Below are 25,360 nucleotides of genomic sequence, written 5' to 3'. Positions count from 1 at the left end.
CAGGAATGCAGGCTCCTGACTCTGCTCTCTCTCTCTTTCCTGCAGGATAAAGATGAGACGCTACAAGCTCTTTCTCATGTTCTGTATGGCCGGCCTGTGCCTCATCTCCTTCCTGCACTTCTTTAAGACCCTGTCCTATGTCACCTTCCCCCGAGAACTGGCCTCCCTCAGTCCTAACCTCGTGTCCAGCTTCTTCTGGAACAATGCCCCCGTCACCCCCCAGGCTAGCCCGGAGCCTGGGAGCCCCGACCTGTTGCGTACCCCACTCTATTCCCACTCGCCCCTGCTCCAGCCACTGTCACCAAGCAAGGCCACCGAAGAACTCCACCGGATGGACTTTGTGTTGCCCGAGGACACCACCGAGTATTTCGTCCGCACCAAAGCAGGTGGTGTCTGCTTCAAACCAGGTACCAAGATGCTGGAGAAGCCCCCATCCGGGCGGCCAGAGGAGAAGGCAGATGCAGGCGACGGCTCATCCGCCAGGGGCCCGGCCCGGCACCTGCTGAGCAACCGTGAGCGCTCCGGGGGCCGGGGCGCCCGGCGCAAGTGGGTGGAGTGCGTGTGCCTCCCCGGCTGGCACGGGCCCAGCTGCGGCGTGCCCACCGTGGTGCAGTACTCCAACCTGCCCACCAAGGAACGCCTGGTGCCCAGGGAGGTGCCGCGGCGGGTCATCAACGCCATCAACATCAACCACGAGTTCGACTTGCTGGACGTGCGCTTCCACGAGCTGGGCGACGTGGTGGACGCCTTCGTGGTGTGCGAGTCCAACTTCACGGCCTACGGGGAGCCGCGGCCGCTCAAGTTCCGGGAGATGCTGACCAACGGCACGTTCGAGTACATCCGGCACAAGGTGCTTTACGTCTTCCTGGACCACTTTCCCCCCGGCGGGCGGCAGGACGGCTGGATCGCCGACGACTACCTGCGCACCTTCCTGACGCAGGACGGCGTGGCGCGTCTGCGCAACCTGCGGCCCGACGACGTCTTCATCATCGACGACGCCGACGAGATCCCCGCGCGCGACGGCGTGCTCTTCCTCAAGCTCTACGACGGCTGGACCGAGCCCTTCGCCTTCCACATGCGCAAGTCGCTCTACGGCTTCTTCTGGAAGCAGCCGGGCACCCTGGAGGTGGTGTCGGGCTGCACGGTGGACATGCTGCAGTCGGTGTACGGGCTGGACGGCATCCGCCTGCGCCGCCGCCAGTACTACACCATGCCCAGCTTCCGGCACTACGAGAACCGCACCGGCCACATCCTGGTGCAGTGGTCCCTGGGCAGCCCGCTGCACTTCGCCGGCTGGCACTGCTCCTGGTGCTTCACGCCCGAGGGCATCTACTTCAAGCTCGTGTCCGCCCAGAATGGCGACTTCCCCCGCTGGGGTGACTACGAGGACAAGCGGGACCTCAACTACATCCGGAGCTTGATCCGCACCGGGGGCTGGTTCGACGGCACGCAGCAGGAGTACCCGCCGGCCGACCCCAGCGAACACATGTATGCCCCTAAGTACCTGCTCCAGAACTACGACCAGTTCCGCTACCTGCTGGACAACCCTTACCAGGAGCCCAAGAGCACGGCGGAAGGTGGGCGGCGGAACAAAGGTCTTGAGGGGAGGCCGCCCGCCAGGGCCAAGTTGGAAGTGGTGGAAGGCTGAGGCGGCGTGATCTTACAGGGCCAGTGGCAGAGCGCAGGGCGGCTGCCCCCTTCTCTTACCTTCCTGCCTCCTTCCGCCCCCTGGGGGTTCTTAAGAGGACCAGGAGTAGGTGGGTGGGGGAGTCCTGCCCACTCAAACTTTTGTGAATCGTGGGGTCAGGCCTGTGAGCTTAAGAAAGATCCTTCCTGGTCAGGAGAGGGGAGCCTGGCCCCTCCACCCACCATGAGTGCTGTGGCCAGGAGGTGCCAGCGAGAGTGCATGATGGTTACTGGGTAGCAGGGGGGGCGGGCAGGGTGGGGAAGGGAGCTGCAGGAACTCTCAGAGTGGCCATGGGGGAGCTGTGGCCCCCTGGGGAGAAGCCTACTGATTGGCCTCCTGGGGTTTGGACCTGCAGCGGGAAGGGGGCATGCCAAGGTCCAGGGGCTCTGTAAATAGATACTTTTGGGTCCAGGAGGAAGAGGGGACACTAAGATAGGAGGCAATGAAAAACAGCATCCAGCTGGGAGGAAGCACAGTGTCCTCAGAAGTGCTGGGCCAGAGGAAGCTGAGAGCTCCACTCACCTGCCCCACAGGATCCCTGTGCTCCTCAGACCCGCCTGAGCTGACATAGGTGGGGGGCCCAATGAAGCCTGGGGAGTCTTCCTTTTAGTTCTGAACCTGGCCTTGATTTTCCTTCTTTTTATCTTGCTATCTTGTGGGCTGCCCACTCAGTCCCTGCAAGGCCAGGAGCCCAGTTCTCAGGGTGGGATGGAACCATCGGTCATCCTAGTAGTCAGACCTGGGGGCACCCCGTCACCCCTTCCCTCTGGGATCCACAACCCCAGCTCTCCATGGTCTCAGGTGGAGTTACCCTTGTGCCCTTCCTTGGTGCTGGCTAGGGGCCAGGAAGGGGACACAAGGCTGCCCTGAGCCCAAGAGGGACTTTAGGGCCAGTTGTATGTCATCTCATTCCTTTTAGTTTGCCTCATGGGGGCAGGAGATGTATTCATTAGAGTAGATGTATTTTAAGCTGCTGTAATTGAGATCCCGAAATACAGTGGTTTGAGCAAGACACAGCTTGTTTCTAACTTAATTGTCTCGAGGGAGATGGTCTGGATCGCGTAGGGCAGCTCTGCTTTCCTCTTACACACTTTCCAGTTCTGGTTAGAGTGGTTGCTCCAGCTCCCACCATCACATGTGCATCCAAGCCTAGGGGAAGCAGAGAAGGGCAAGCGAGCACACACCCTTTTCTGTTAAGGGCATGAGCCAGAGATAACGCAGTCATTCTGATCGTATCTTGCTAGCCAGGACTTGGTCACGTGGCCATAAGCAACTCAAGGGAAGCTGAGCTGCCACGTGCCCAGCTCGGGAGTTCTCTTATTAAAGGAAGAAAGAGAGGGTGGGTACAGGGACAAGGAGGAGCATCTCTGGCATAGGGGGAGGGAGAGATAGTAGAAATGAGTTTTGCAGTTGAAGGATCCTGCTCTCACCTTTGGAGCTCCTGGAAAACAACCTGTTCTGCCCCACTCACTGCCAGCCCAGGGCTGGGGTGCAGTGAGACCCTGCAGTTATGCGAAGGGTGAGATACCTACTCCCTGAGGCCCTATTGGATGCTCACCCAGTGATGCCAGGATGCAGAGGCTGCCTATAGAATGGTACATGTTTGTGCGTGTGTGTGTATTTATGGGCATGGGTGCATGCTTGTGTGTACTTGTACATGTCTGTGTCATTGTGTCCCTGTACATAGATGCTTGTGTGTGGATGTGGGAGCAGGGCCCAGGCCTCCCATTCCCCAGGACCTAGAGCCTGTGGCCACACCTTCTGCACCTCCCCAAAATGACTGAGGCAGGAAGCCCTTGGGGAGCCTGGAAAGCAAGGTTAATGGGGATGCGGGGTCCATCTGTCTGTCTGTCTTTCAGTCCAAAGGATGAGAATCCTGACCTGAGGGCTGTACAGCTGAGAGCCCACTACCTCCCAGACACATCCTTCTACCTTGTGCCCTTCAGCCTTCAGCAGGGACTTTCTCTGGGTGTCTCCTGATGGGCCAGAAGAGGAGGGTGTCCCCTTTGCCACAAGCTGTCTGGGCAAATGCCTGGTGTGGGCATTGTCTGGGGAGCTGGCTGAGGAGCAGCCTCTGGTGGGCAGGCATGAAGCAGGCTGAGGGCGCTCTATTGCCCCCATTCTCTGTCTAGAGGGTGCCCCAAGGGAACCCCACCCTTGGAGTTATAGCAACCCCCCTCTCTGGTCCCTGTTGGGGCTGAGAAATGGCTCGAGAGGTCAGCCACCACTGTTCATCCCTGGATGGGCAGTCTCTGAGGGGCTCCTGAATTGTGCCTGAGCCCAGCCCAGGGCCTCCGTCCTTGCTGGCTTCCTTACCTCATGCCCCTGGCACCCTCCTGCTGCTTCCCAAGCTGGCCTCCAGTTCGCCAGCTCAGGGGCGGGGGAAGGAAAAAGGCAGGAGCTCAGACCTGCCAAGCCCCACACCCAGGAGGGCATGTTCATGGTCACTGACAAGTGGAGGCCTGGCCATTGGGTGGAGATGACAGCTATCAGAGGTGGGGGGGGGGCCAAGGCACGGAGTTGAAGAGTTTCACATAATCACACCATACACTGGGAATTTGGGGGGGGCATGGAAGCCCTGAGCCACTCCCCCAATATGAAGGTAAACCAAACTGTGAATGTGAATGCTGGTGCACCACTGGCCCTGTCACCATATCCAGATTCCTTTTCCTGGGAACACCAGCCTTATGACCTGTAGACTCAAGGAGGCCCAGCTTACCCACGGGTCACATCGGTTCCCAGGGGCAGGCGTGGGAGAGCTTTGGGGGCAAAGTGACAGTTGAGGTGGGAGACAGGACTTGCCCAAGCAGAAGGCAGGGCCCTGGGAAATGTATAATTTAAGGACACCAATAATAATAGTATTATTTTTTTTGTAAGGGAAAATCAATATGTACATTCTGAAATCATTTTCTCTGTAAATGGTTGGATTTCATTTCACCCTTAAAGGGATGCTTAAAGGAGAAGATAATATTAATAATAAAAACAGCTACAAAGTCTGCAGGGTTTGCGTGTGTGACTGATTTGGGGTGCTCTGGGGTGGGGCAGGGAGGGGTGCGAGTGAGTGGTTTGGTCTTGCTCAAGCCACTCTCACTATCGAGTGCTGGGTCAATGGAGTGTCAACCTTCCCCACAACCGGAGGGCTGGTATGGATGGGGTGCAGTTACCTCCACCAGCACCAGGGGGCATCCTTCCTTCCCACCGGTGGAAACGTGCTTGGAAAGGGAAGGTACTGGACTGGACTGGACTGGCATCTGGGGAAGGAGAAACGGGAATGGGAATGGCAACACCCATCCTCCCCAGTCGGGCGGGAAGCTCCCTGGGGATCCAGATGAAGGCCTTGGTGCCTCTGCCACGAGGGGAGCAATTCTCCTACAGCTGTGCTCTTGGGGCATCGAGACCAACATGCCCGCCTTGGTTGTTTCCTCCCTGTACCCATCATGTCCTAAGGTCACACAGCCATTTGATGGGAGAACAGGGTTGGGCTGGACCTGGATTTACAGCACGGGTCCTGTCACCAACCCTCTGGGGCAGGTGAGGACGGCAGGCTCCAGCAATGGTCATCTCTCTCCCGTGGAGCTGACTTTGGACTTATGCCGTGATGACACCTGGGGCCCTGGAATGTGGGGGGCTTCCCGGAGGCTTTCTTGGAGATCCATGGATACTGGCATTGTCCTGGGAAGAGGACGTTCTGGATATTTTCTAAGGCGAGTCTCAGAGATGGTGGGAGTGGGCGCTTGAACTTGCCTTGGTCCCCCGTGGTATGGCTGTGCAGGCTCTGTAGGGAAGCTGAGGACAGACGGGAATGAGCAACCACAGTGCTGGTGGACAGCAGGGGCTGATGTCTCCTGGGCACCCAGAAGGTGCCAAGCACTTTATATACAGTTGATGAAAATAGGAAGAAGACACAACATTCTTGTGATTTGTAGGAGACAGAGAATTTCCTAATTCCAGTTTACCAGTTCACCGTGACCACTTCTCGGGGCAGAGGCTTGGGGGTGCTCAGTTCTATAAAGCTCTTAAAGGGTCCCCTTGATTGCCAGCACTTAAAGCAATCTGATTAGGATGCTTAGGAAGCAATTTTGTTTTTGTAAATAGAGTTCGTCTCTCAGGAAGCGCGCATGCTGATGCAGTTAAGCACGTGACCCCGACTGGTGACAATTAGTCCTTCTGTTCTGACATGCACCTGTCCCACCCACCATATCCGTGCCACCCCTTTTGCCACTACTTGCCTTTCAACTCAATCTTACACTCAATTACTGACTGTCTACTGGACAACAGGCCTGAGGAAGATGTAGAAACAGACGAGACATTTCCTGCCCCCTAGGAGCTCAAAACTGATTGAGAGTAGGACAGGCTCTGCCAGGCGGTGTCGTCAATACCCTTAGAGGTTACCTCAGTGCTACTGATGTTGGGGCCAGATGATTCTTTGGTGGGGGGCTGTACTATGCATCGTAGGGTGTTTAACAGCATCCCTGGCCTCCACCCACTAGAAGCCAGTAGCATCCGCTCCCCCAAGTGTGGCAGTCAGCCATGTCTCCAGACATTACTAAATGTCCCCTGGGGTGCAAAATCACCCAGGTTAAGAAGCACAGGAGTAGGGATACACAACTGTACACAGTTGAGCATCTACTGTGTACACGCTGGGCACTTTGCACACATTACCTCCTGTAATCCTATACGGTAGATGGTAGTAGTTATTGGAGGCTCAGCTTGTCTCCTGTGGAATTTAATGGTATTTGGGGAGAAAGGGAGGTTCCTCCCACTTTTCCAACCTGAGAGATTGGAGGTGGGGAGACTAGGATTTAGAGGGATTAAGGGGAGAAATTGCTCAAATGCACACAGCTCCCAGGCAGGATTTAGGACCAGGGTCTCCGCCACCCTTCTCACGGTGCTGCACTGCCTCCTCGTGGAGGGCGAGGCACGTCGGCCACCGGCAGCCACGCTTCCCACATCTCCTTTCCTCCCTCTGTCTTTCTTCTCACTGAGTGCCACAGCAGACTTGAGGCAGCTTGTACAAACGCATGCCGCAGATTGGAAAAGCAAATGGACAAGAATTAGAATCACGGAAAATTCTAGTTAGAAAAGAAAACCAAGCCCAGAAAACACACGAAATGATGACTGCGATGCCAGGGGAACATCGAAGTGTTGAGGGCACACAGAGGAAAGGGGCACGTTCTCTTCTCCGCTTTTACAGATGGATGAAGAAATGAAGTTTCTCGAATCTGCACGGGAGGTGGCAGCGCTTTGAGGTGAGCACGGACGGAGCACACTTCGGGCGCATCGGTCTTGTCGCCAGGGCGTGTCTTCCTCAGTTTCGTGTCCCCACCACTCTGCCCAGGGACCAGCAGCGCTCACTGAATCCTGCTGCGTGGTACTGACATGACGTGCACATAATAGCTCACGCTTCCTTCGGCAACTTGTCCCCAGACCTCCAACCTGTGTTATTAGTGGTAGCAATAGATGTGGATATCCACCCCACCAGCGTGTCCCCAAACAGTTGGGTCCCAAAGACCGCTGCGCCCTGCCAGACCAGGGCAGCCACCTTTCATGCTGGGGTCCACTCACCCCCTCCATCTCGCCGAGGGCAGAGGCTCACCCGCTTGTGCATCAGTAGGAGGCTGTGCCAGGCAGTGTCATCCACACCTTTAGAAGTTACTGAGCGAAGTCAGGGACAGTTTTGGGTTCTGCCTCGCTGATCTGATAAGAGGGGCCTTAGGCCTATTTCCTGTTGCCCGCTCTTCTGGCTCACTAGGCAATCCCTCCTCTGACCACCCAACATGGGAAGGCCATGAAAATGGCTTTCCCACTGCGGAGCCCGTGCGAGAGGAGAGGGCTCCTTGCATTCTCCGGCCCGCACCCGGCCTGTGGGGTGCCGGGACGCCCAGGGGAGAGAAGGCTATTATGCTAGCAACAGAGCATGAGGGCATCGGTGGATCAAGTTTTAAGACTCAAAGGACAAAGAACACGTACAGACATCACAACTTGTCATCTAAACCACACTCAGGGGCCTTCTCAGCTCTGCTCATCTTCTGAACCATATCTTATCTTCATTACTGCCCTTGTGCAGTGTGCAACGTGAACCACCACGCCCAGCAGCCCTGCCTCTACATGCTGCTTCTGATCCTATCACTACCCAACTTTAAAACAGTCTATGGCTCCCCATCGCCTACAGTGCTAAGTCACCCTGCTACCCTATCATGCTACCTTGTGCCATCTCCTTGGACTGGAACAGACACCTGACTCGAAGGCAGCAAATTCACCTGCCGAGTGGTCAGCACTGTCCGTGACATGGCCCGGTTTGAAGAGGTGAGCTGGGTCGATCAGAGGAAGAGAGTTGGAAAGGGGGCGAATGCAGCAGGTGCATAGAGAAGCAGCCACGAGAGACCAGCTTCCGGTACCTGGTTTGGTGGCTCCTTAGGACAGAGCTCTGACCCATGAACTAAGTAACCCTTTCAGAGCTCTGCGTTGGGGGCGGTCGCACTGACCCAGAAGTCAGCAAATTCAAAGTAGTCACAATATTTTGAAGACCCGAAGATGGGATCCTCAAATACAGTATTTGATAAAAGTGGCTTTTCATGGTATTATATGTGGTAAAAGTGGCTTCACGTGGCTTTGGGAGAAAGGATTATTTCATAAAAATCCAACAGCCATTTAGAAAAAAAAAGACTGATTACAATCCTTCTCTCACTCCTTACACCAAAAAGTGAAGTCCGGATAAATATACCAAAGATACAAAAATTTTAAAAAGTACAATTTGACCGGTCTTTTTTCTCTCTGAGCAGGAGTGTGTGTGCCTGTGTATGAGCTGGGGCCGGCAGGGAGGGGTTGAGCTGGATAAACTCTCAGGTCTCTAACAGCTGTGACAGCTGCCATTCATTACATCTTGACCCTAAGCCCAGCGACCCCCTAAGCCCACCATACCTACATTTGCTTCCTATAACACTTTCTCCTTGGCCGGAATATTGTCAGCTCTCATCTCTTTATCCCTGCATTATTTTCTTCTGGAACTTCAAGCAGATGGGTTGGGAGCCCTGCAGGTTCCAGCACCCCCTCAAGAGTCCAGCTCCCAGGCTGCATCGCACCAAGGGCTTCGGGTTCAGTGTTTTTCCTGAGCTATGGCGGTTTTTACCTTGAACTTGAGTCCAAGTCCAAAATGAGCTATGCTATTTTAGTTTTCTTTCTATATTTTAAAGTTCAGTGCTTTGTGATGGGAGCTGAGAAGATATGTCACAGAGCGTACTCATTGTGACTCTGGTGAGCAGTCAGGCTTTCTCTTCGATTCCTTTTCCTTCCCGTGTAGGATGAGAAACCCTCACGAGACCTGACAGACTCAGCAGACTACAGAAGCCCAACAGGTAATGGAAAGGAGCGAGAACCCATGGATAAAACAATAGGGAGTGGTGGGGTCTGGGGTGAGCTGGGGAGCTCGCACTCTGTCCAAAGGTGGTGGCTGTTCCCCAGCATAGTTGGAGACTCCAGCACTGCCAGATCTTCTGAATATCTAAGCGAGCCTCAAAAACCGTTTTTTTTTTTCCTAATTGTTTGGGATTTACAAAGCTCTTTATGGAGCAAGAAAAACACTTCTTTGTCCAGTCCAGCATGTAGTCCTCCAGTTTGTTCCTTGAGGATGAAGAGGTGGAGGCTGTTATCAGCCTGAATGGTGCCGCCTCATCTGTAAAATGGGTACGTTGATACCCAGCCGTCACAGGATCGTAGTAGGAATCAATGAGGATAAAGAATGCAAGAGGAAACCAAGTAACGGTCACTGAGCGATTACTCTGGGCTGGGCACTGTACTCAGCCTTCCTACCCTTCTAAGTCTGAAACTCACGGAGGTTGCACAGGTGGGAAGTGGAGATGCTGGCATCTGAGCCTGCGCATCTGCTAATCCTTGGCTCCCAACTCCTGCTGTCTGGCAAAGGAAGGGTATTCAACAAACAAGCTTACATTCCCTTCTTCCTTTTCAACATCCCCTGGCACGACGTGGGCAGCAAAGATTTCACTCACTTGAAATCTCACTCCTGTCCAGGGATATCAGATTTTAGTCTGGCAAATACAAGATCGATACATCTGATTACGGCAACTCCCATTATGAGGGAGGCGCCTCTCTCTGAGAATGATTTCCAGATCCCTGGCCGGCTTACATTCCAGTGCTTGGCTGATCCAGTTACAGCCAACTTCTCCATCAGCCAGGTAATTATAGGGTCTGTACTCTCATTCCACTTGGGGCCTCCCCAGGGAGGGCTGGGGAGGTGGAGGTGGGCTGGACTGAGCTTTCTGTCTTGTCATCTGGTAGCAATTTCCCTCTAATTCAGGGCAACAAACATTTATAGAGGGTCTCAATTTTATAGGGCATCCTACTGGGCAAAGTAAAGGGGCTGAGACTGGTAAAATGCAGACCGCAGGGCACTCGCCTTCTCTGCCTTCTGGAGGGCAGCCTGAGGCCTCCCTGCCCTTCTCCCTCACAGATAAAGGGGCACCTGGCCCGCTCTCTCACTCTCCCCTCCATCTCTTCTGTGACCTCACTCATGGGATGGCGCCTTCCTTCCCCTCCCCAGGGCTAGAACAAGTACCAGTCAATCCCCAAACCCCAGCCAACCCAACCCAACACAATCCCTCAAACTATTTTCCCCTTGAAATATCCTCTCATCTCGCCCTCTCTCTTCTCTGCAAAATCACTGTCTCCTTCCCACTTCCCATTTACTCTTCAATCCTTGTCCTCACAGGGCTGCGATGGCAGGGGCTGGTATATGCGAGTGCTGGCACATATAAAGAGCTCAATGAGTCTTAGCTCTTACTGTCCACTGATGACTCTCTCAAGGGACACTGCAGTGGCCTGGGGACTGATCTCCTGCAAGTCTCAGCTCACCAGTCTAGTCCCTATAAAGCGGTCTGGCTTCTCTTTCCAAGATGCACGTCTGATCACAGCGGGGACTTCCCGCTGCTGTTGGATCAGGGCCAAATTCCCCGCTGTGGTCTGCTGGGCCCTGCCTTTCTCACCAGTCTCGTCATGGGCCTCTTTTCTTGAATTCTCTGGGCTCCAGTCTTTGAAGTCTTCAATGGGCCATGACCCCATCCTCTGCTTGGACTACTCCTGCTCCTGTTCCACCACCTGGTGAGCTCCCTAAGACCTCAGCCATCGTTATAATTCTCATTGCAGAAATCCACTTGACTTGCTTATCTCTCCCCCATGTTAGTGAGCATGAGTCTACTTCAAGGCCTGATTGCTTAGGTACTTTAATGAATCCCCATTTCCAAGTATGGAAACCAAGGCCCAGCGAGGTTGAGAACCTTGTTGAAGGTTCTCCAGCCTCCAGCCATCGGGAAGCAGAGCTGGGATTCAAACCTAGGACTGACTCCAGACTGACGGTGCCGGTGCGTTAGCCTGAAGCACGCCTTGCTGGCTATCGCTTCCTCCCTGGGCTACCTCAGGATGCTCGCCTGTCCAGCCTCATGTCTCACCCTGGCGCCTCCACGCCTGTGCTAAAGCCGGGTGGTGCCCGCCGCCCTACACTGGGTCACAGGCTCTTCTGGTTCCCACAGCACCTGCGAAGGCTTCTCTCCTAGAACCTATCTGTGCACTTGTCTGTCCCCTCCCTCGACTCTGGTCTTCTTGAGGACAGGAACTGTGTGTTTTATTTCTCCATTTCTGCCTCTAGTCCTGGCTCATACTAGGTGCTTGCGAAATAGTGAACGAGTGACTGACTACTTGGTTAATACATTGGGAACGATGTATTGGTTCTCGTGGGTCATTCAGCAAAAATGTTTTGTCCATTTTTGTGTAATTCACAGATGAAGAAACCGAGGCACCCAAAGCTTAAATCATTCGCCCTAAGCTTACCACAACCCCTTTCAAATTAGACTGGACTTGACCAGCCTGACTCAGGGGAAATGATCCATTTCTCCCAAGCCCTCTATCTTTCTGGAAAATGTTAATTAATTAATTAACTCCATAATTTAATGCCTACTATGTATGAGTCACTGTTCTGTTGAACAAGTACTTCCCTCTTACCCTTGAAGCCATTGCCATCATCCACATGTGAGACCAGGGATGACGTCAAAACTGCAACATCGATCAGAGAGATCCCAGAAGGCCCCTAGTCTTGACAAACCTGGCAGAGCCTTGAGCTTTGGGTCCCTGCCCTTTGCTGGGGTCTGGGCCTACAAAGTCTCCGCTGATCCATGTGGGAGCCAGAAGCCTGCCCCAGTGCCCTTTCCTCCTCTGTCCCCTGTTGCCATTGAAGCATTGGAAGCAGGAGGAGCCTTGTGATTCCGGAAGTAAAGAGAAAACCCTGGAAAGCAAGAAGAGTCTGGGGGAGCTGACCTGAAGGGCAGATCCCCAAGGGACCTCCCTCCTTTCTTCCTAAAAATAATATTTTATAGAACAGCAGGGTCAAGAGGGATACGAAAGGTCACCGGGGCTTCCGGCTGGAACTGTCGCCATTTAGATTTTTTTGGGTCACGAAATTATTTCTTTAAAGAGCAAAGTAGGGCAGCCTAGAAGAGTGACAGGAACGCATTTCATTTTGGAGTTAGATACACTCCGATTCCACTGCAAGCTTCTCCGCTGTCTAGCTCAATGTCTTAGAGAAATTATCCAGTCTCTCTCGGTCTTGTTTTTCTCATCTATAAAATCAGATAGGGGCTCAGACCAGGGAGGTGACAGTGAGGAGAGGAATGGTCAGATCCTGGAAGTATTTGGGGGTAGAGCCACCAGAAGACTAAGACTTGATCTCTGTTCCCTGCAATGACCATGGCAGTGCTTTGCACATTAGAGCCCTTCAAGGATTTGTCGCATCCAAGGATTTGTTGAATGGATGGGCGACTACTCCATAAATCCCCACTACTCTTGCTAGGTACATTTTAATCCTCACAACAGTCCCAGGCTGAGAGAGATTAGGAAACTTGCCAGAGGGCAGCTGTCCTCAAGTGGTGGAACTAAAATTGGGAGCCAACTGTGCCTGACTCCAAAGCCCAATGTTACTTAGCTTCACTCAACGCTGGGCACCCAGGGAGGCATAGGGGGGAGGGGCCTTACAGCCTCAGTAAGACATGGCTCCTGCCCTCAAATCTGGTGAGAGACAGAGAAACCAGTATACAAATTTAAAAGCAGTGTCTGGCGAATAACAGGTGCCAATAAATACGTTTTATCTTCGACTGGCTTAAGAGTCTTAACATTTTGCAGGTATTTCTGTGGGGCCCAAAGGAGGCACCTAAGTTTGTTGGATGAAGGGCAAGGAAGAGACTGGAAAAGACTTCAGGAGGCGACATTTTGGGTGGACCTTGAAGAATAGGAGTTTGCCAAAAGCCAAGAGGCTTGGGAACCTGGAACAGCATGAAAGAATGAAAAGAAAGCTATCTGAGAAAATGGGCTTGGAAGAGTTTTGAAAAGTCACGGTGGGGAATATTATTAGTGTTAGTATTACCCCAGGTACCCCATGGCGCCAGCCCGAGATCAGCAGACTAGAGTGTCTGGCTTGACCCCTCGCCACGGGTCTGGCAGCCGACGCCCCGCTCCGCATTCTCGCACTCTCCAGGTTTGTGTTCACCTCACCTCAGCCCTCCAGGGGGCGGGGCCTGAACGCTCTCTTAAGGACCATCCCTAGGTGACGTCACTGCAGAGGCGGGGCTCAGGACTGTGGGCAGGGCCCGCTCTAGGGGGCGTGGCCCCACGAAGCTAGTAGCCCCGCCCCAAGAGAGGCCTTGGCCGGAAGTCCTCCCGCCTCCGCTCGCCTCCATGCTCCCTTCAGTCCCTCCTCTTAACTCCGCGCACAAGGTCATGTCCCGGAAGTGAAGGGGCCATGTTGATGGGTGACCCCGGGATAGGTACCCGGCGAGAGGCGAATCCGAAGAAGTGGTAGCGCGCAGTCCGTGGGTGAGTGAGGGGAGGAATAAGGGCCTGTGGCCGGGGGTTGGGGCTCACTGAGCCTCCTCTCCGGGCTACGGCCGGCGCCTGCCATCCGACCCGGGGCTCCCGGCCGGAACTACCGGCCTGGCCGCCGAGGGTCTCACCCTAGTACTCCCTGGACATTTTCTTGCAAGGCCGCTCCGTGACTCCGCCCCAGACTCCAGAGGCCTCCCGGGGCCCCCGAGCTGACCTGTCCCAGGCTCGGGGTCTGTCCACCGCGACTCGGCCCGGCCTCCCCCAGGGTCCAGGGAGGAATTGGGGACCCGTAGGGGCTCAGCCGCCAACTCACCGAGAGACCTTGTAGTAACAGCCCTCGCGTGACTGTCGCCTCCTACCTCATAAAGCACTTTTTCTGTTAATTTTCCGGATTTATCTCTCCTACTCCGGGAGGCCCTTGGGGCCGAGCGGAGCTGTAATACAATTGAAGAAAAAGGGACAGGGACGGGACAGTGGCTTGCTCAAGTTCGCACAGGAAGTTAGCAAGGCCAGAGGCTGATGACTAGCTGACTTCGAGCCCACAGTACAGATCACTTTACCAGTCCAGTACCTACCCTACTTAGTCTCATTCCTTTATTTCTGAAACCGGAGTGATCCTTTCTTCCAGATAGGACGTGAGGATTCGCTTTTTCATTCAGCTTATTTTTTGAGTTCCTGGTATTTGACAGGCGCTGTGCTGGGAAAGTTTGTAGAGCACCCAGAAGTGGCCGTACACATGGTAAGGCCCCAGCAAGTGGTATCTATTCTTACAGAGGCAGTCAAAATTGGGGTCAGGAGTTCAGCCCTCCTTTACAGTTGTGTGACATGGGCAAGTGACTTCCCAAAGGGGGGCTAATGACGGCACTGAGATTTTCAACAGAATGAGATGAGTTGTTATGTGGGACTTGCGTGGTATATTGTAAACAGTGTTCAGTATTGTTCTTACGAGCCTTGACCACTTTGTAGGTTCTGTACTTGTGTAAGCTTTTATTGTTACTACAGGAGGATGGTAGCAGTTTATGTGGAACTAAATTTAATATTTATTGAGCACTTACAAACCGTGCTAGGTGGCACTAATAAGACCTATTCCAGATAGAGTGCTTAGTATGTGCCAAGTGCTGTTCTAAACATGTTCATATACATTAACTCATTTAATCCTTATGCCAACCATATGGGCAGAATACAGTTTTAATCCTCATTTTACAGATGAGAAACTGAGGTAAGCACCGAGGGGTTAAGAAACTTGCCCAAAGTAATCAGCTCATTAGTGGTGGTGCCAGGATTCGAATATGGCTGAGAGTCTTTGTCTGTCAGCCACTCTAGACCACCCCTTGTGGGGAAATTCTGTTTTAGGTGCTTTATGTGCATCATCTCACACAGTTCTCAAAATAACCCTGTGTAGTAGGTAATGTTAACTGAATATCTCCATTTTACAAGTGAAGTAGCTGATGCTTAGAGGGATAAGTACTTTGCCCAAAGTCATTATGGCAGGCAAGTGGGAACGAAGCCCAGGCAGTACAGCTTCCAAGCCCTGGCCCTTGTACTTTCTCGAAAGGGGGGCGATGAAGAGGTTGGGGTCTCTGAGACCTAGAATAAGAATTTTAGATAGTCTTTATAGGCCCTTTTGTCACTAATTCTGATTCTAGGCTTCTGTTTTTTTTTTCCCTTCTGCTTATAGCTTGACACCCGGCCCCTGCCAGTCCCCCATGGCCCCATGGAGCCGAGAGGCGGTGCTGAGTCTCTACCGGGCTCTGCTGCGCCAGGGCCGAGAGCTTCGTTACACTGATCGGGACTTCTACCTTGCCTCCATCCGTCGTGAGTTCCGGAAAAATCAGAAGCTAGAGGATCCTGAGGCCCGGGAGAGACAGCTGGAAAAGGGCCTGGTCTTCCTCCACAGCAAACTGGGGGGGATCATTTAGGATCCTCTCCATCCTAATTCCAAGGAAAAGAAGACAGAGGTGCCTTCTGTACACACTCCCACTCTCTCCCACCCCCACCTCACAGATGCAGTAAGAAGCCTCAGGTAGGTAGACCCTTGTACCTATAGGTTTCATTTCCAATTCAGGGGACCAGGAGAGGGAGACCCTTTTAGCGACCAAAGTCCTTTAGTCATTGGAAATCAGTGGAGGAACCATAGACATATTAACAGAAGTATGTTCCCTTATTGTGTTTCAAGCCCCTCCAGAACAGGATTGTTATCACCATCTTATTTCAAATAGAGCATTTTACACATGAAAATGTTAGAAAAGACGTTTCGGTTCCAGGCCGGCTCATTCCTCAGTGCATTTCGTTATCTTGTGGGTCAGATCACGTTCCCCACAACATAACTACACTGTTACAACACAATCTGTAAAGCAAAGTATAGCGTACAGATGTCAGAGGACGTTGTCTGGTCCTGTTGCTAATAGCTGTGGGATTTAGGGCAGATCACTAAACCTTTCCAGGCCTCTTTCCTCATTTGTAAAATGGAGGTAATAGTACCTACCTCTTCAGGTTATTATGAGAATCAAATGAGACAGTGCACCTTGTAGTGGTACTTGGCGAGTGCCATTTAGCTGTGTGTACTCCTGGCAGTCCTGTAGGCTCTGGGTTAGAGATGAATGATGTGGCTTATCAAGGGACTCAATCTTACGCAGAGATCAGTGGGAAGTAATACCAGTGTGGGCAGCTCTGTGTTAGGGCCAGGTACAGAGCTCAGAGACAGATGAGAACCTAGCTGCCTTGGGTAGGTGATGGTAGGGAGAATCATAGGTAGCTATAGAAAAAGGCAGACCTCAAATGAAAAATAGAAGCTCGCTGGGCAGCCGGACAAGAACAAGCAAGTGTGGAGGTGAAAGCTGTACTTTGTAGTCTGGAAACTTGAGTCTGGTGTGGCTAGAATGGCGCACCTGTAAGGCAGACGGCTGGAGCTGAGTGGGGCCAGGTACGGAAGGACATTGAATACTCTACTGAGGTTGTGACATCTGATAGTGAGGGGACTATCACAGCTTTGCGAGTGGGGGAATGACGTGGGAGACGGATCATGGCAGTGATAGTGTGGAGAATAAACCGGTGAGAGATACTAGAGACAGTGAATCCGGCCAGATGAGACCGAGGGACTGAGGTGGTGGGGTGGCCGCCCATAAACACAGCATGTACGGCAGTGAGATTTGGCGACCAGTTGGCTGAGGCTGGCAGAAGAGAAGAATGAAGGATAACTGAGGCGGAAGGCTTGCCAACCGGGTGGAGGGTGCTGTTTTTAACTGCAAGAGAGAAAGCAGGAGGAGGAGCCTTACATAATGGCTTGTGCTTCTCCTCAGCCACTCAGGGTGATTGGCAGACCCGCCTTTGCAGTGTAGGACTGGGGTGGGTTGTGGCCCAGGGGTGCCTGCCCGCACAGAGAAGGGCAGTGGGTCTGGAAGTGAAATAGTGACTTACTGGGTCTTTGTGTTCCAATCTGTTTTGACTGTGAGTTGGGTTACAGGTTGCCACCACCACCTCTGTGTATCAAACACTGCTGGCCCTGGGGACACAGCAGTGAATGAGCCAAAATGCCCAAGAAGCTCATGGTCTAGTGTTTAATAGAGAAGAAAGGTGAATGAGGTCAGGGTGCAGACTACTTAGGATCCCTGTAAACTATTTCTTCCCAGCAGCGTGAGCTCTAGGTTCAAATTGACTACACAACTTACTGATGTGGTGGCTCTGGGCCAGTTACTTAACCTTTGCCTCAGTTTCTTCTGTAACTGGGGGACAGCAATACGACAGACCTCATGGGATTGTTGTTGTGAGGATTAGGGGAATTAATATTGTGTAAAATGTCCAGTACGTGGTACACACTCAGTATACGTTAGCTAGTCTCATGTGTAGTCAAGCCAGACATGTTTAAGTCACGTGACTTTTTAAAATAACATAACATGGAATTTTCATAGTTCTGTGCTGTCACTTGAGGTGCTGCAGGCCCCGTGTTACTCATCACCCCTACTATATTGGGGTAATGAGTATTTCTATTCCCATTTTTATATTTAAGGAGACATTAAATACGTTGCCTGAAATGTTGGCAACGCTCAGATTCTCCATTCCCCACCCTGCCACCAGGTCAATGTTCCTTCTTTTAAATATTTTAACCATCTTTTAGTGTACAATTCAGTAGTGTTAAGAATATTCACATTGTTGAATAACTATGTACACTTGGAATTAAAATAATACTGTATGTTAGCTATATTTTAATAAAAACATTTTTAAAGAAAAAAAGAATATTCATTGTTCACCTGAAACTAATATAAAATAATATTGAATGTCAACTGTAATTGGAAAAAAGGGGGAAAAAAAGAAAATTCACATTGTTGTATAACACATCTCCAGAACTATTTTATCTCGTAAAACTAACTACGTGGTTAAACAACAGTGCTCCTTCGCGGTTGCACCGAGGGCCCAGGCCCCTTTCCCCTTGCCAAGTGCAGATCCTGTCTCCTGCTAGGCTCCAGGGCGGTGCCGCGGAACCTGAGTGGCGGGCGGACAGTGCATAAGCACTTTCAGACGGAACGAGCTACGTTTTAAAATAGGAACTTTTATCTCCCTGTCGGAGCTCGTGGATGCTCTCCTCTCCCAGGTCACCAGGTCTTTCACGTCACCTGGTCCTTGGAGGGGGAGGAGCACATTGCACGGAAGAGAGTAGGAAAAGCCTTTTCACAAGCCTATTCAACTTAGCAGTTTGGGTCTCAAGCCCAGGATAACATCAGCGTGACTTTTAGAGGCCGTTCTTAGCTCCATCTCAGAAGGTCGGATGTAACTCAGGACAGTCTGGATTGCTCACTGCCTTCTGGAACTTGACCTTTTCTCCTGTAGGTAGAAATTTTAAAAGATTTTGTGACAGCCCACATTTGTGGAGTAGTTTTACAGTTTATAGTGTGCACATACAATATTTTAGTAGATGTATTTTCCTCACTACTACCCTATGATTTAGGTCACGTAGGCATCATTATCTCCTTTTCATAGCTGAGGGGTTAAGTAACTCATTTGAGGTCACCCAGCCAATAAGTCAGGGTTCAAAGGCAAGTTGTCAGTCTCAAGATTTCTGACTTGAAAACGCAGACTCTTTTCTAGTCTGCCACATCACCGCCTTGCTCTTACCAGTCATCAGATGGGCCAAGGACTAAATGGCCCAGGGAGGTTCCCTGTGGCTTCTGCTCGGAAGGAGGATGTGCCCTTCTGGGCCATTGCATCACATCCGAGGATCATTTAGAGGGTGCCTGCATCCCGTGGTTCTCCCTGTTGTAATAAAAATTATGTCAGTAAAGGTTCTTTTGTTTAAATAAAACAGTGGTCATTGTTATGTGTGGGAACCATGTAACATTCTGCATGATCCTGATTGGGTTACTCTGTCCCATCTCTGTCTCAGTGGCTACTGGAGAGAGAATGCCTAGCGTTTTTGCGTGACTCCACCAGAGTTGAATTCTTCTTGGCCATGTTTGCTCTGTATGTATATTTCTCTGGGAATATATTTCATTTGGCCAACGGGTCTCTCATATGTCTCTGAATGTGAAGCTTCTATTGACTGTAAAAAGTGGAGAAAAGAAAGGTGCCACCAAGGTTGTGAACTCCAATTAGGAAAAAAGTATTTTTGGACTTGACATTGACTCTTAGATAACGCGATTGCTGGAATAAGTAGAGTTAGAAATGTTTCTTTTTTGGGGGCGGGGAGGTATAGACAAGGGGCATGAGATATGACACTAGCAATCCCCAGTTGTAACATGGTATGAGAAAGAATGTTCCCTTACACGGAAGATGCACCCAGCGACCCTGTCTCTCCCTGTCTCATTCTGGGTATACTGGGATTCTGAATGGTCTACAGCTGAGTTTCTCTTTATACTTCCTGGTATACAGGACATGGGAGGTAGAAGGGAGTAGCAGTATTAAGAGCAATATTCAGATTCGAACCACTTTGTCTTCTTGTGTCTGGGTCGCGCCCAGGGTTCTGACTCCATGGGCAATGGGCTTCTCTGGGGACCAGGGGAACTTCATTCAGGATGACTCCATTGCCAGGTAGCAGATGTGTGCTCGCCTCGCTTGAGCACTGTACAGGAGGCTAGCTGCTTCTCTATTGTGCCCAGGAACTCCTTTTAGGTGTCCACATTTTTAGTTCATTTTCCATTTCCATTTGAGCAGATAGGTTTCTTTGTGTTTCGGTTTACAGCTAGGTGTACAGTATCCTTCGTATTTATTCTCAATTTCATAGTCTCACCTGAGCTTACAGGACCCCCAACACACTTTGCCCAAGAGACAGCATTTGTCAAGTGGGAGTGTCCACAGAGGGTTAGTTTCTTCTTGGGACTTTCTCACGTGGACTTGTAGTCATGTTCCCATGTGCAGGACGTTTGGTCCGTGTTATTTTGTGAGGTTTTTGTTCTTGCAGAAAGTAAAATAGGAAGAGTTTGATTTGGGTTAGGATAAAGTACAGTAGAAGGCATCATGCTAGGCGTTGGGAATCCTGAGTTCTGGAGGTGTCTCTGGGACCTCTAGCAAGTCACTTCCTTCAGTGGGAAGTGATGCGATGGGATTAGATTAGCCTCCTCTAATCTATGAGACCTCAGATCTAACCTTACTTGAAGTAGTGGCCAAATGATCAAAACATTGCGTTATACTGTTGGGAAGGGGCAGGGAGAGGTTGTGTTATGTGGTGGGATGCTTCACTCTAATGCAAGAAAGGATTGAAATAAGCTTAGTACTCCCTGTTATCACAGCCGGTTAGTGGAGAGGTTTTCCCATGGTGAGCGTGATCTGTCCCCCCTTGCATCCGCATACATCACGGGGACATGATATCTCACTTTCAGCCCTAGAGCATGTAGCGCTAGAGGCAGGAGGACTGGCTGGAACTCACTGTACCCTGAACTGGTTGGGGACTGGCCGATGGAGGAGACAGGAGGGACATTTCTTGGGGTCTCAAATGGCGATAGCTGTGTTCTACCTTCATCTTCAGGTGAGCAATGGCAGGCGCCGGTGAGCGCAAAGGCAAGAAGGATGATAATGGCATCGGCACAGCCATTGATTTCGTGCTCTCCAATGCCCGGCTGGTGCTGGGGGTGGGTGGAGCAGCCATGCTGGGCATCGCTACGCTGGCGGTTAAGCGGGTAAGTGCCTGCAGCCTGGGCCAGGGGTGGAGAGGTAGGGAAGCCGCCTCTGCAAAGTGAAGCTGACTCGGAACAAGACTTTGATAGTGCCCATGGGCATGGAACTTGGTCATTTGGCATTATTAGATGAGACCTTGAGAGATTCAGTTAAGTCTACTAGGTCTCTGCCCTAAAGAAATCATTGGAGATAAAGAAAATAAAGAAGTTTATCACAGGGAGTAAAAAACTGTAAATAACCAAAAATATCCTTCCTTGACTACCTTATAAGCAACACCCCCACCACACATACACTTCCTATTTCCCTTTCCTACTTAATTTTCTTAACATTTATCTCTGTCTTTATTCTTTATATTTAACTCATTTATGTATTGCCTGGGTCCCTCTACTAGACTGCAGACTCCATGAGGGCAGAGATTGGGTCTCTTTGTTTAGTGGTTTGTTTTATGTACCTAGAACAGTGTCTAGCACATAGCAGCCACTCAGTATTTGTTAAATTAATCACTGTTCATCATTACATTCATAAGGTACAGTGAGTATAGTCAGAAAATGTACCAAATATTAAAGACCGATTCATTTTTAGTGATATGTGGAAATGATGATAAGTAAAAAAGTCAGGTTTCAAAAGTATATATAGTGTAGGATCCTAATTACATAAACTTATTTTTCTAGAAAGAAACCAGAATATTAACATTCCTGGACTGTGATATTATGGATAAATCTATTTCTCATTTATATCATCTAGTATGTCCTGAGCTCTTCTGTATGGAGAGAAGTATTCCATAATCTAGAATATAATAAAGGTATTGAAAAATAGTCGTTTAGAACTCACAAGCGCAAAGCCGCTGGGAAGGAGGGACACAGGAAGGAGGGACACGTGTGGGGTCCTCTCTGCTGTTTCAGATGTACGACAGGGCAATCAGCGCCCCTACCAGCCCCACCCGCCTGAGCCACTCAGGGAAGAGGAGCTGGGAAGAGCCAAACTGGATGGGCTCCCCGCGACTGCTGAACAAGGACATGAAATCAGGCCTGAGCCGTTCCCTGCAGACCCTTCCCACAGACTCCTCGGCCTTTGACACAGGTGAGAAAGCAGGTTGCCCCTCCGGGACCTATCTCTGGCCTCTCACTCCTACTCCCGCATTCAGCAAACATTTCTTGAGTGCTAGGTGCAGGCGCCATGCTAGCACTTGGCTTTTGTGCTAAGCCTTTCTTTCTGGGGCCGCAGCAGCCACGGCCTGATGGGAAGAGCTCACATGCCTCTCTCTCTTGCCTTGGCAGATACATTCTGCCCACCCCGGCCCAAGCCATTGTCCAGGAAGGGCCAGGTAGACTTGAAGAAGTCACGACTCCGCATGTCCCTGCAGGAGAAACTTCTTTCTTACTACCGGAACCGGGCCGCCATCCCTGCCGGTGAGCAGGCTCGGGCCAAGCAAGCTGCTGTGGACATATGTGCCGAGCTCCGGGGCTTCCTGCGGGCCAAGCTGCCTGACATGCCACTTCGGGACATGTACCTCAGTGGCAGCCTCTATGATGACCTGCAGGTAACAAGGTGGTGCTCACGAAGGGTGGGCCTGGGTACTGACCAGGGTGCTTCTTGATCCTGCTGTTGGTACAGAGATCACTGTCCCAGGCTTGCAAAAAGACTGAACTCTGCGCACTGCAGGAACTTTTTCGAGATCCCTGTCTTGAGTCTTCTTTAACCCTTTCTTGTATTTTAGTCATACGACTTCTAGGAAACCATAAGAGGCGACCTCCTTCCTGTAGTCTTGTTCGTCTCCTTTCTCTCTTGGGTCTTCAAGGCTTCAGGGATGTCCTGTGTACTTATGTGTCCAGGGATGACGTGACACGTGGAATGAGCATGGGCTCTGGTGTCCGATGGACCTGGGTTTAAATCCTCACTCTACCTGAATTGCTATAGTGACAGGAAAGAATTCTTAGTTGGTGGGACCTGTGCGGGGGAAGCTTGTCTCTTGAGAAGATTAAATCCCTCAAAACCTTTTTAATTTGCTCCAACAGGTGGTGACAGCTGACCACATCCAACTCATTGTGCCCCTCGTGCTGGAGCAGAACTTGTGGTCGTGTATCCCTGGCGAGGACACCATCATGAATGTCCCTGGCTTCTTCCTGGTTCGTCGTGAGAATCCAGAGTACTTTCCTCGCGGGAGTAGTTACTGGGACCGCTGTGTAGTAGGGGGCTACCTCTCCCCAAAGACAGTGGCAGACACGTTTGAGAAGGTAGTGGCCGGCTCCATCAATTGGCCGGCCATAGGGTCTCTCTTGGACTATGTGATCCGACCGGCACCACTCCCAGAGGCCCTGACTCTGGAAGTGCAGTATGAGCGTGACAAACATCTCGTCATTGACTTCCTGCCATCAGTGACCCTCGGTGACACTGTCTTGGTGGCCAGACCACATCGGCTAGCCCAGTATGACAACCTGTGGCGGCTGAGCCTGCGTCCCGCTGAGACGGCTCGCCTGCGGGCTTTGGACCAGGCCGACTCGGGCTGCCGATCTCTGTGCCTCAAGATCCTCAAGGCCATATGCAAGTCCACCCCGGCTCTGGGCCACCTCACTGCCAGCCAGCTCACCAATGTCATCCTCCACTTGGCCCAGGAGGAGGCTGACTGGTCTCCAGATATGCTGGCTGACCGATTCCTGCAGGCCTTGAGGGGACTCATCAGGTACCTGGAGGCTGGAGTCCTGCCCAGTGCCCTAAACCCCAAGGTGAACTTATTTGCAGAGCTCACCCCTGAAGAAATAGATGAATTGGGATACACTCTCTACTGCTCATTATCCGAGCCGGAGGTGCTGCTGCAGACGTAGGGCAGGCGGAGGCCAAAGTGGGTGTTGGGTGGTCAGGCCCTGGATTCTCTGTTAGAAACACTTGGCTACATAGTTGGTGCCTCACAGTGTCCCTAGGTGCCTCCTGTCTTGCTGGTCATCACCCTGGTCACTTCATGCTGATTAGAATGACATCTCTTAATCTCCTATTTTCTCAAACCCAACCCTTTCTATTTTTGTTACCAAACACTGTGCTCCCTACTCCTCCCCTCCCCCTTACTCTAGGCTAATTTTTCTGGAATGAATTGAGAAGGTGGAGCACTAGCCAGAGCTGTTGAGACCACTTGATGTTTTGCATGTGGCCCAGGTTTTCTGCTCCCATCTGTCCCCCCTGCCTTGTCCTTTGGCCTGTTCCGCTTCGGCGTCTTCTCTTTTTCTCTTGTTTTCACGCTTTCTGTTTTGCTCCTTTCCTGGAGTACACCCGCCTAACTAATCAAGGTGTTGCCTTTTAGTTGAATGTCACTGAAGTTACGATTGCATGTTTCCAAGCTGAACTCGGCAGAGTGCTCAGACAGTATTTAGGGTTTCTGCGGGTAAAGTGGTGGAAGGACTGGCCTTTGACTCAGGTTCCTGGAGAAGCAGCCCATCCCCCCACCTCCTGGCCAGCTCACATCCCTAAGTGCTGAGAAGGTCTTTCATGGGAACATTGTTACTGACCCACGCGGAGCTGAGCGCTCAAGATAAACTGGATGCGAAATTATTTGGAGATTGTGTTTCTTAGTGGCCATGAGTGAGAGTGCAGCCTGGGGGAACCAGAAGCGGTAAGGGGACCTGGGAGAGGATGTGTCCTGTCTGATGTCTGCACCTCACCCGGACCAATGCTGCTGTGTGCAGGAGTCAGATGAGGGAGGGAAGGGGCTGCAGGGGCCGCATCTCTGCAGGAGTGCTTCGCTCACCCGCTTCCTTGCCTTCTTGCCAATTAGGACGGGGTCTTCAGGGACACTGCCTTAGAGGTAGAGGTCATAGGAACGTTGACAGGTGGCAGAAAATCGTCACCAGTTGGGGTTTGGTGGCCATATTCTCCCCTGTGAGGCACTTTGTTTCTGGGACGTTGCCTTAGAGCAGGGACAGGCCCAACGGTCTGCCATAGCAACGTGAGAGGGCTGCTTGCCGAACTCACCGGGCACCTCCAGAGGCCAGAGGGCAAGCACACATGCGCAGACTCACCGCCCCCCACCCCCAAGTCCTGTCTCACACACCTAGGATCGGTGCTGCCTGGGAAGAGAGTGCGTGGATTCAACACACACGCAGGGAGGTGGGGACTCTACCTTCTTGTTTCTGGCTGCTAAAATTGCACTATGTATTACAATGTAAAAAGTATCCTGAAGGTGGGGAGGAGTGTTTAGTACACCATGCCAGGGCATCTTCTTTTGTGGGGTTTTTTTCTCTTCGTGGCAAGAGCCTGATGATAATTCTGTTTCTCATCTGCCCATCCAGTATTTCGTTCTCCATCCATCAAGTCTTACTATTTTTTCTGTTCTTACTACCTCCATCAGTAAGATTCTGGTGAAGCTCTCTGCAGCTGTCTCATTCCTTCCCAATGACAACAACATGAAATGACTCTTTAAATAGCATTGAAACCTCAGCTACCCTCTGAATTTAGGGTAGAGATTCCTGTCTCCTTTTTGTCATGGATTAGGAGGTTGAGAACTGGAGTTAACCTCAGCCATATTTGGAGAATCTTCTTGCCTCCTCTCATGTATGCAAGGGATCCTTAAAGTGGTTCAGTTGTTTCATTTGCATGAGGTATTGAGAAAGAATTGAAAAATATAAAGCCCAAAACCCTGACACAGATTCTGCACCCTGGCTGTTCATTAGAACCAAATTGGAGTTTTCAAAAAATCTA

At 51.4% G+C, this 25,360-nt stretch overlaps 2 protein-coding genes and 1 long non-coding RNA gene across 5 annotated transcripts; all 3 read left to right on the top strand.

The window, feature by feature from the left end:
• The first annotated feature begins 22 nt into the window (after positions 1-22).
• On the top strand, positions 23-2,699 carry MGAT3 (mannosyl (beta-1,4-)-glycoprotein beta-1,4-N-acetylglucosaminyltransferase). Its single transcript, XM_025050647.1, has one exon. The coding sequence runs from the start codon at positions 53-55 to the stop codon at positions 1,646-1,648; it is 1,596 nt and encodes a 531-aa protein (XP_024906415.1). The 5' UTR covers positions 23-52; the 3' UTR covers positions 1,649-2,699.
• Positions 2,700-11,108: 8,409 nt separating this feature from the next.
• LOC107196056 lies at positions 11,109-15,286 on the top strand. The gene is made up of 3 exons (XR_003047936.1): positions 11,109-13,561; positions 14,199-14,309; positions 15,249-15,286. It is a non-coding gene; the product is annotated as an uncharacterized LOC107196056 (long non-coding RNA).
• Positions 15,287-15,453: 167 nt separating this feature from the next.
• On the top strand, positions 15,454-25,308 carry MIEF1 (mitochondrial elongation factor 1). 3 transcript variants are annotated; one of them, XM_006917401.3, is made up of 5 exons: positions 15,458-15,593; positions 20,526-20,676; positions 21,577-21,754; positions 21,952-22,214; positions 22,690-25,308. In XM_006917401.3, exons 2-5 carry the CDS (start codon positions 20,533-20,535, stop codon positions 23,494-23,496), a joined length of 1,392 nt encoding a protein of 463 aa, XP_006917463.1. In that variant the 5' UTR covers positions 15,458-15,593; positions 20,526-20,532; the 3' UTR covers positions 23,497-25,308. The 3 variants fall into 3 exon arrangements, with proteins under 3 accessions (XP_006917464.1, XP_006917463.1, XP_024906350.1); XM_025050582.1 differs by lacking the exon at positions 15,458-15,593 and adding an exon at positions 18,948-19,024; XM_006917402.3 differs by lacking the exon at positions 20,526-20,676 and having other exon boundaries at positions 15,454-15,593.
• Positions 25,309-25,360: the final 52 nt, after the last annotated feature.

This window comes from Pteropus alecto, unplaced genomic scaffold, assembly GCF_000325575.1.
Source record: "Pteropus alecto unplaced genomic scaffold, ASM32557v1 scaffold157, whole genome shotgun sequence".
In the NCBI taxonomy this organism is placed as follows: domain Eukaryota; kingdom Metazoa; phylum Chordata; class Mammalia; order Chiroptera; family Pteropodidae; genus Pteropus; species Pteropus alecto.
The sequence above is the reverse complement of the archived record's forward strand: the minus strand, read 5'-3'. Positions and strand labels throughout refer to the sequence as shown.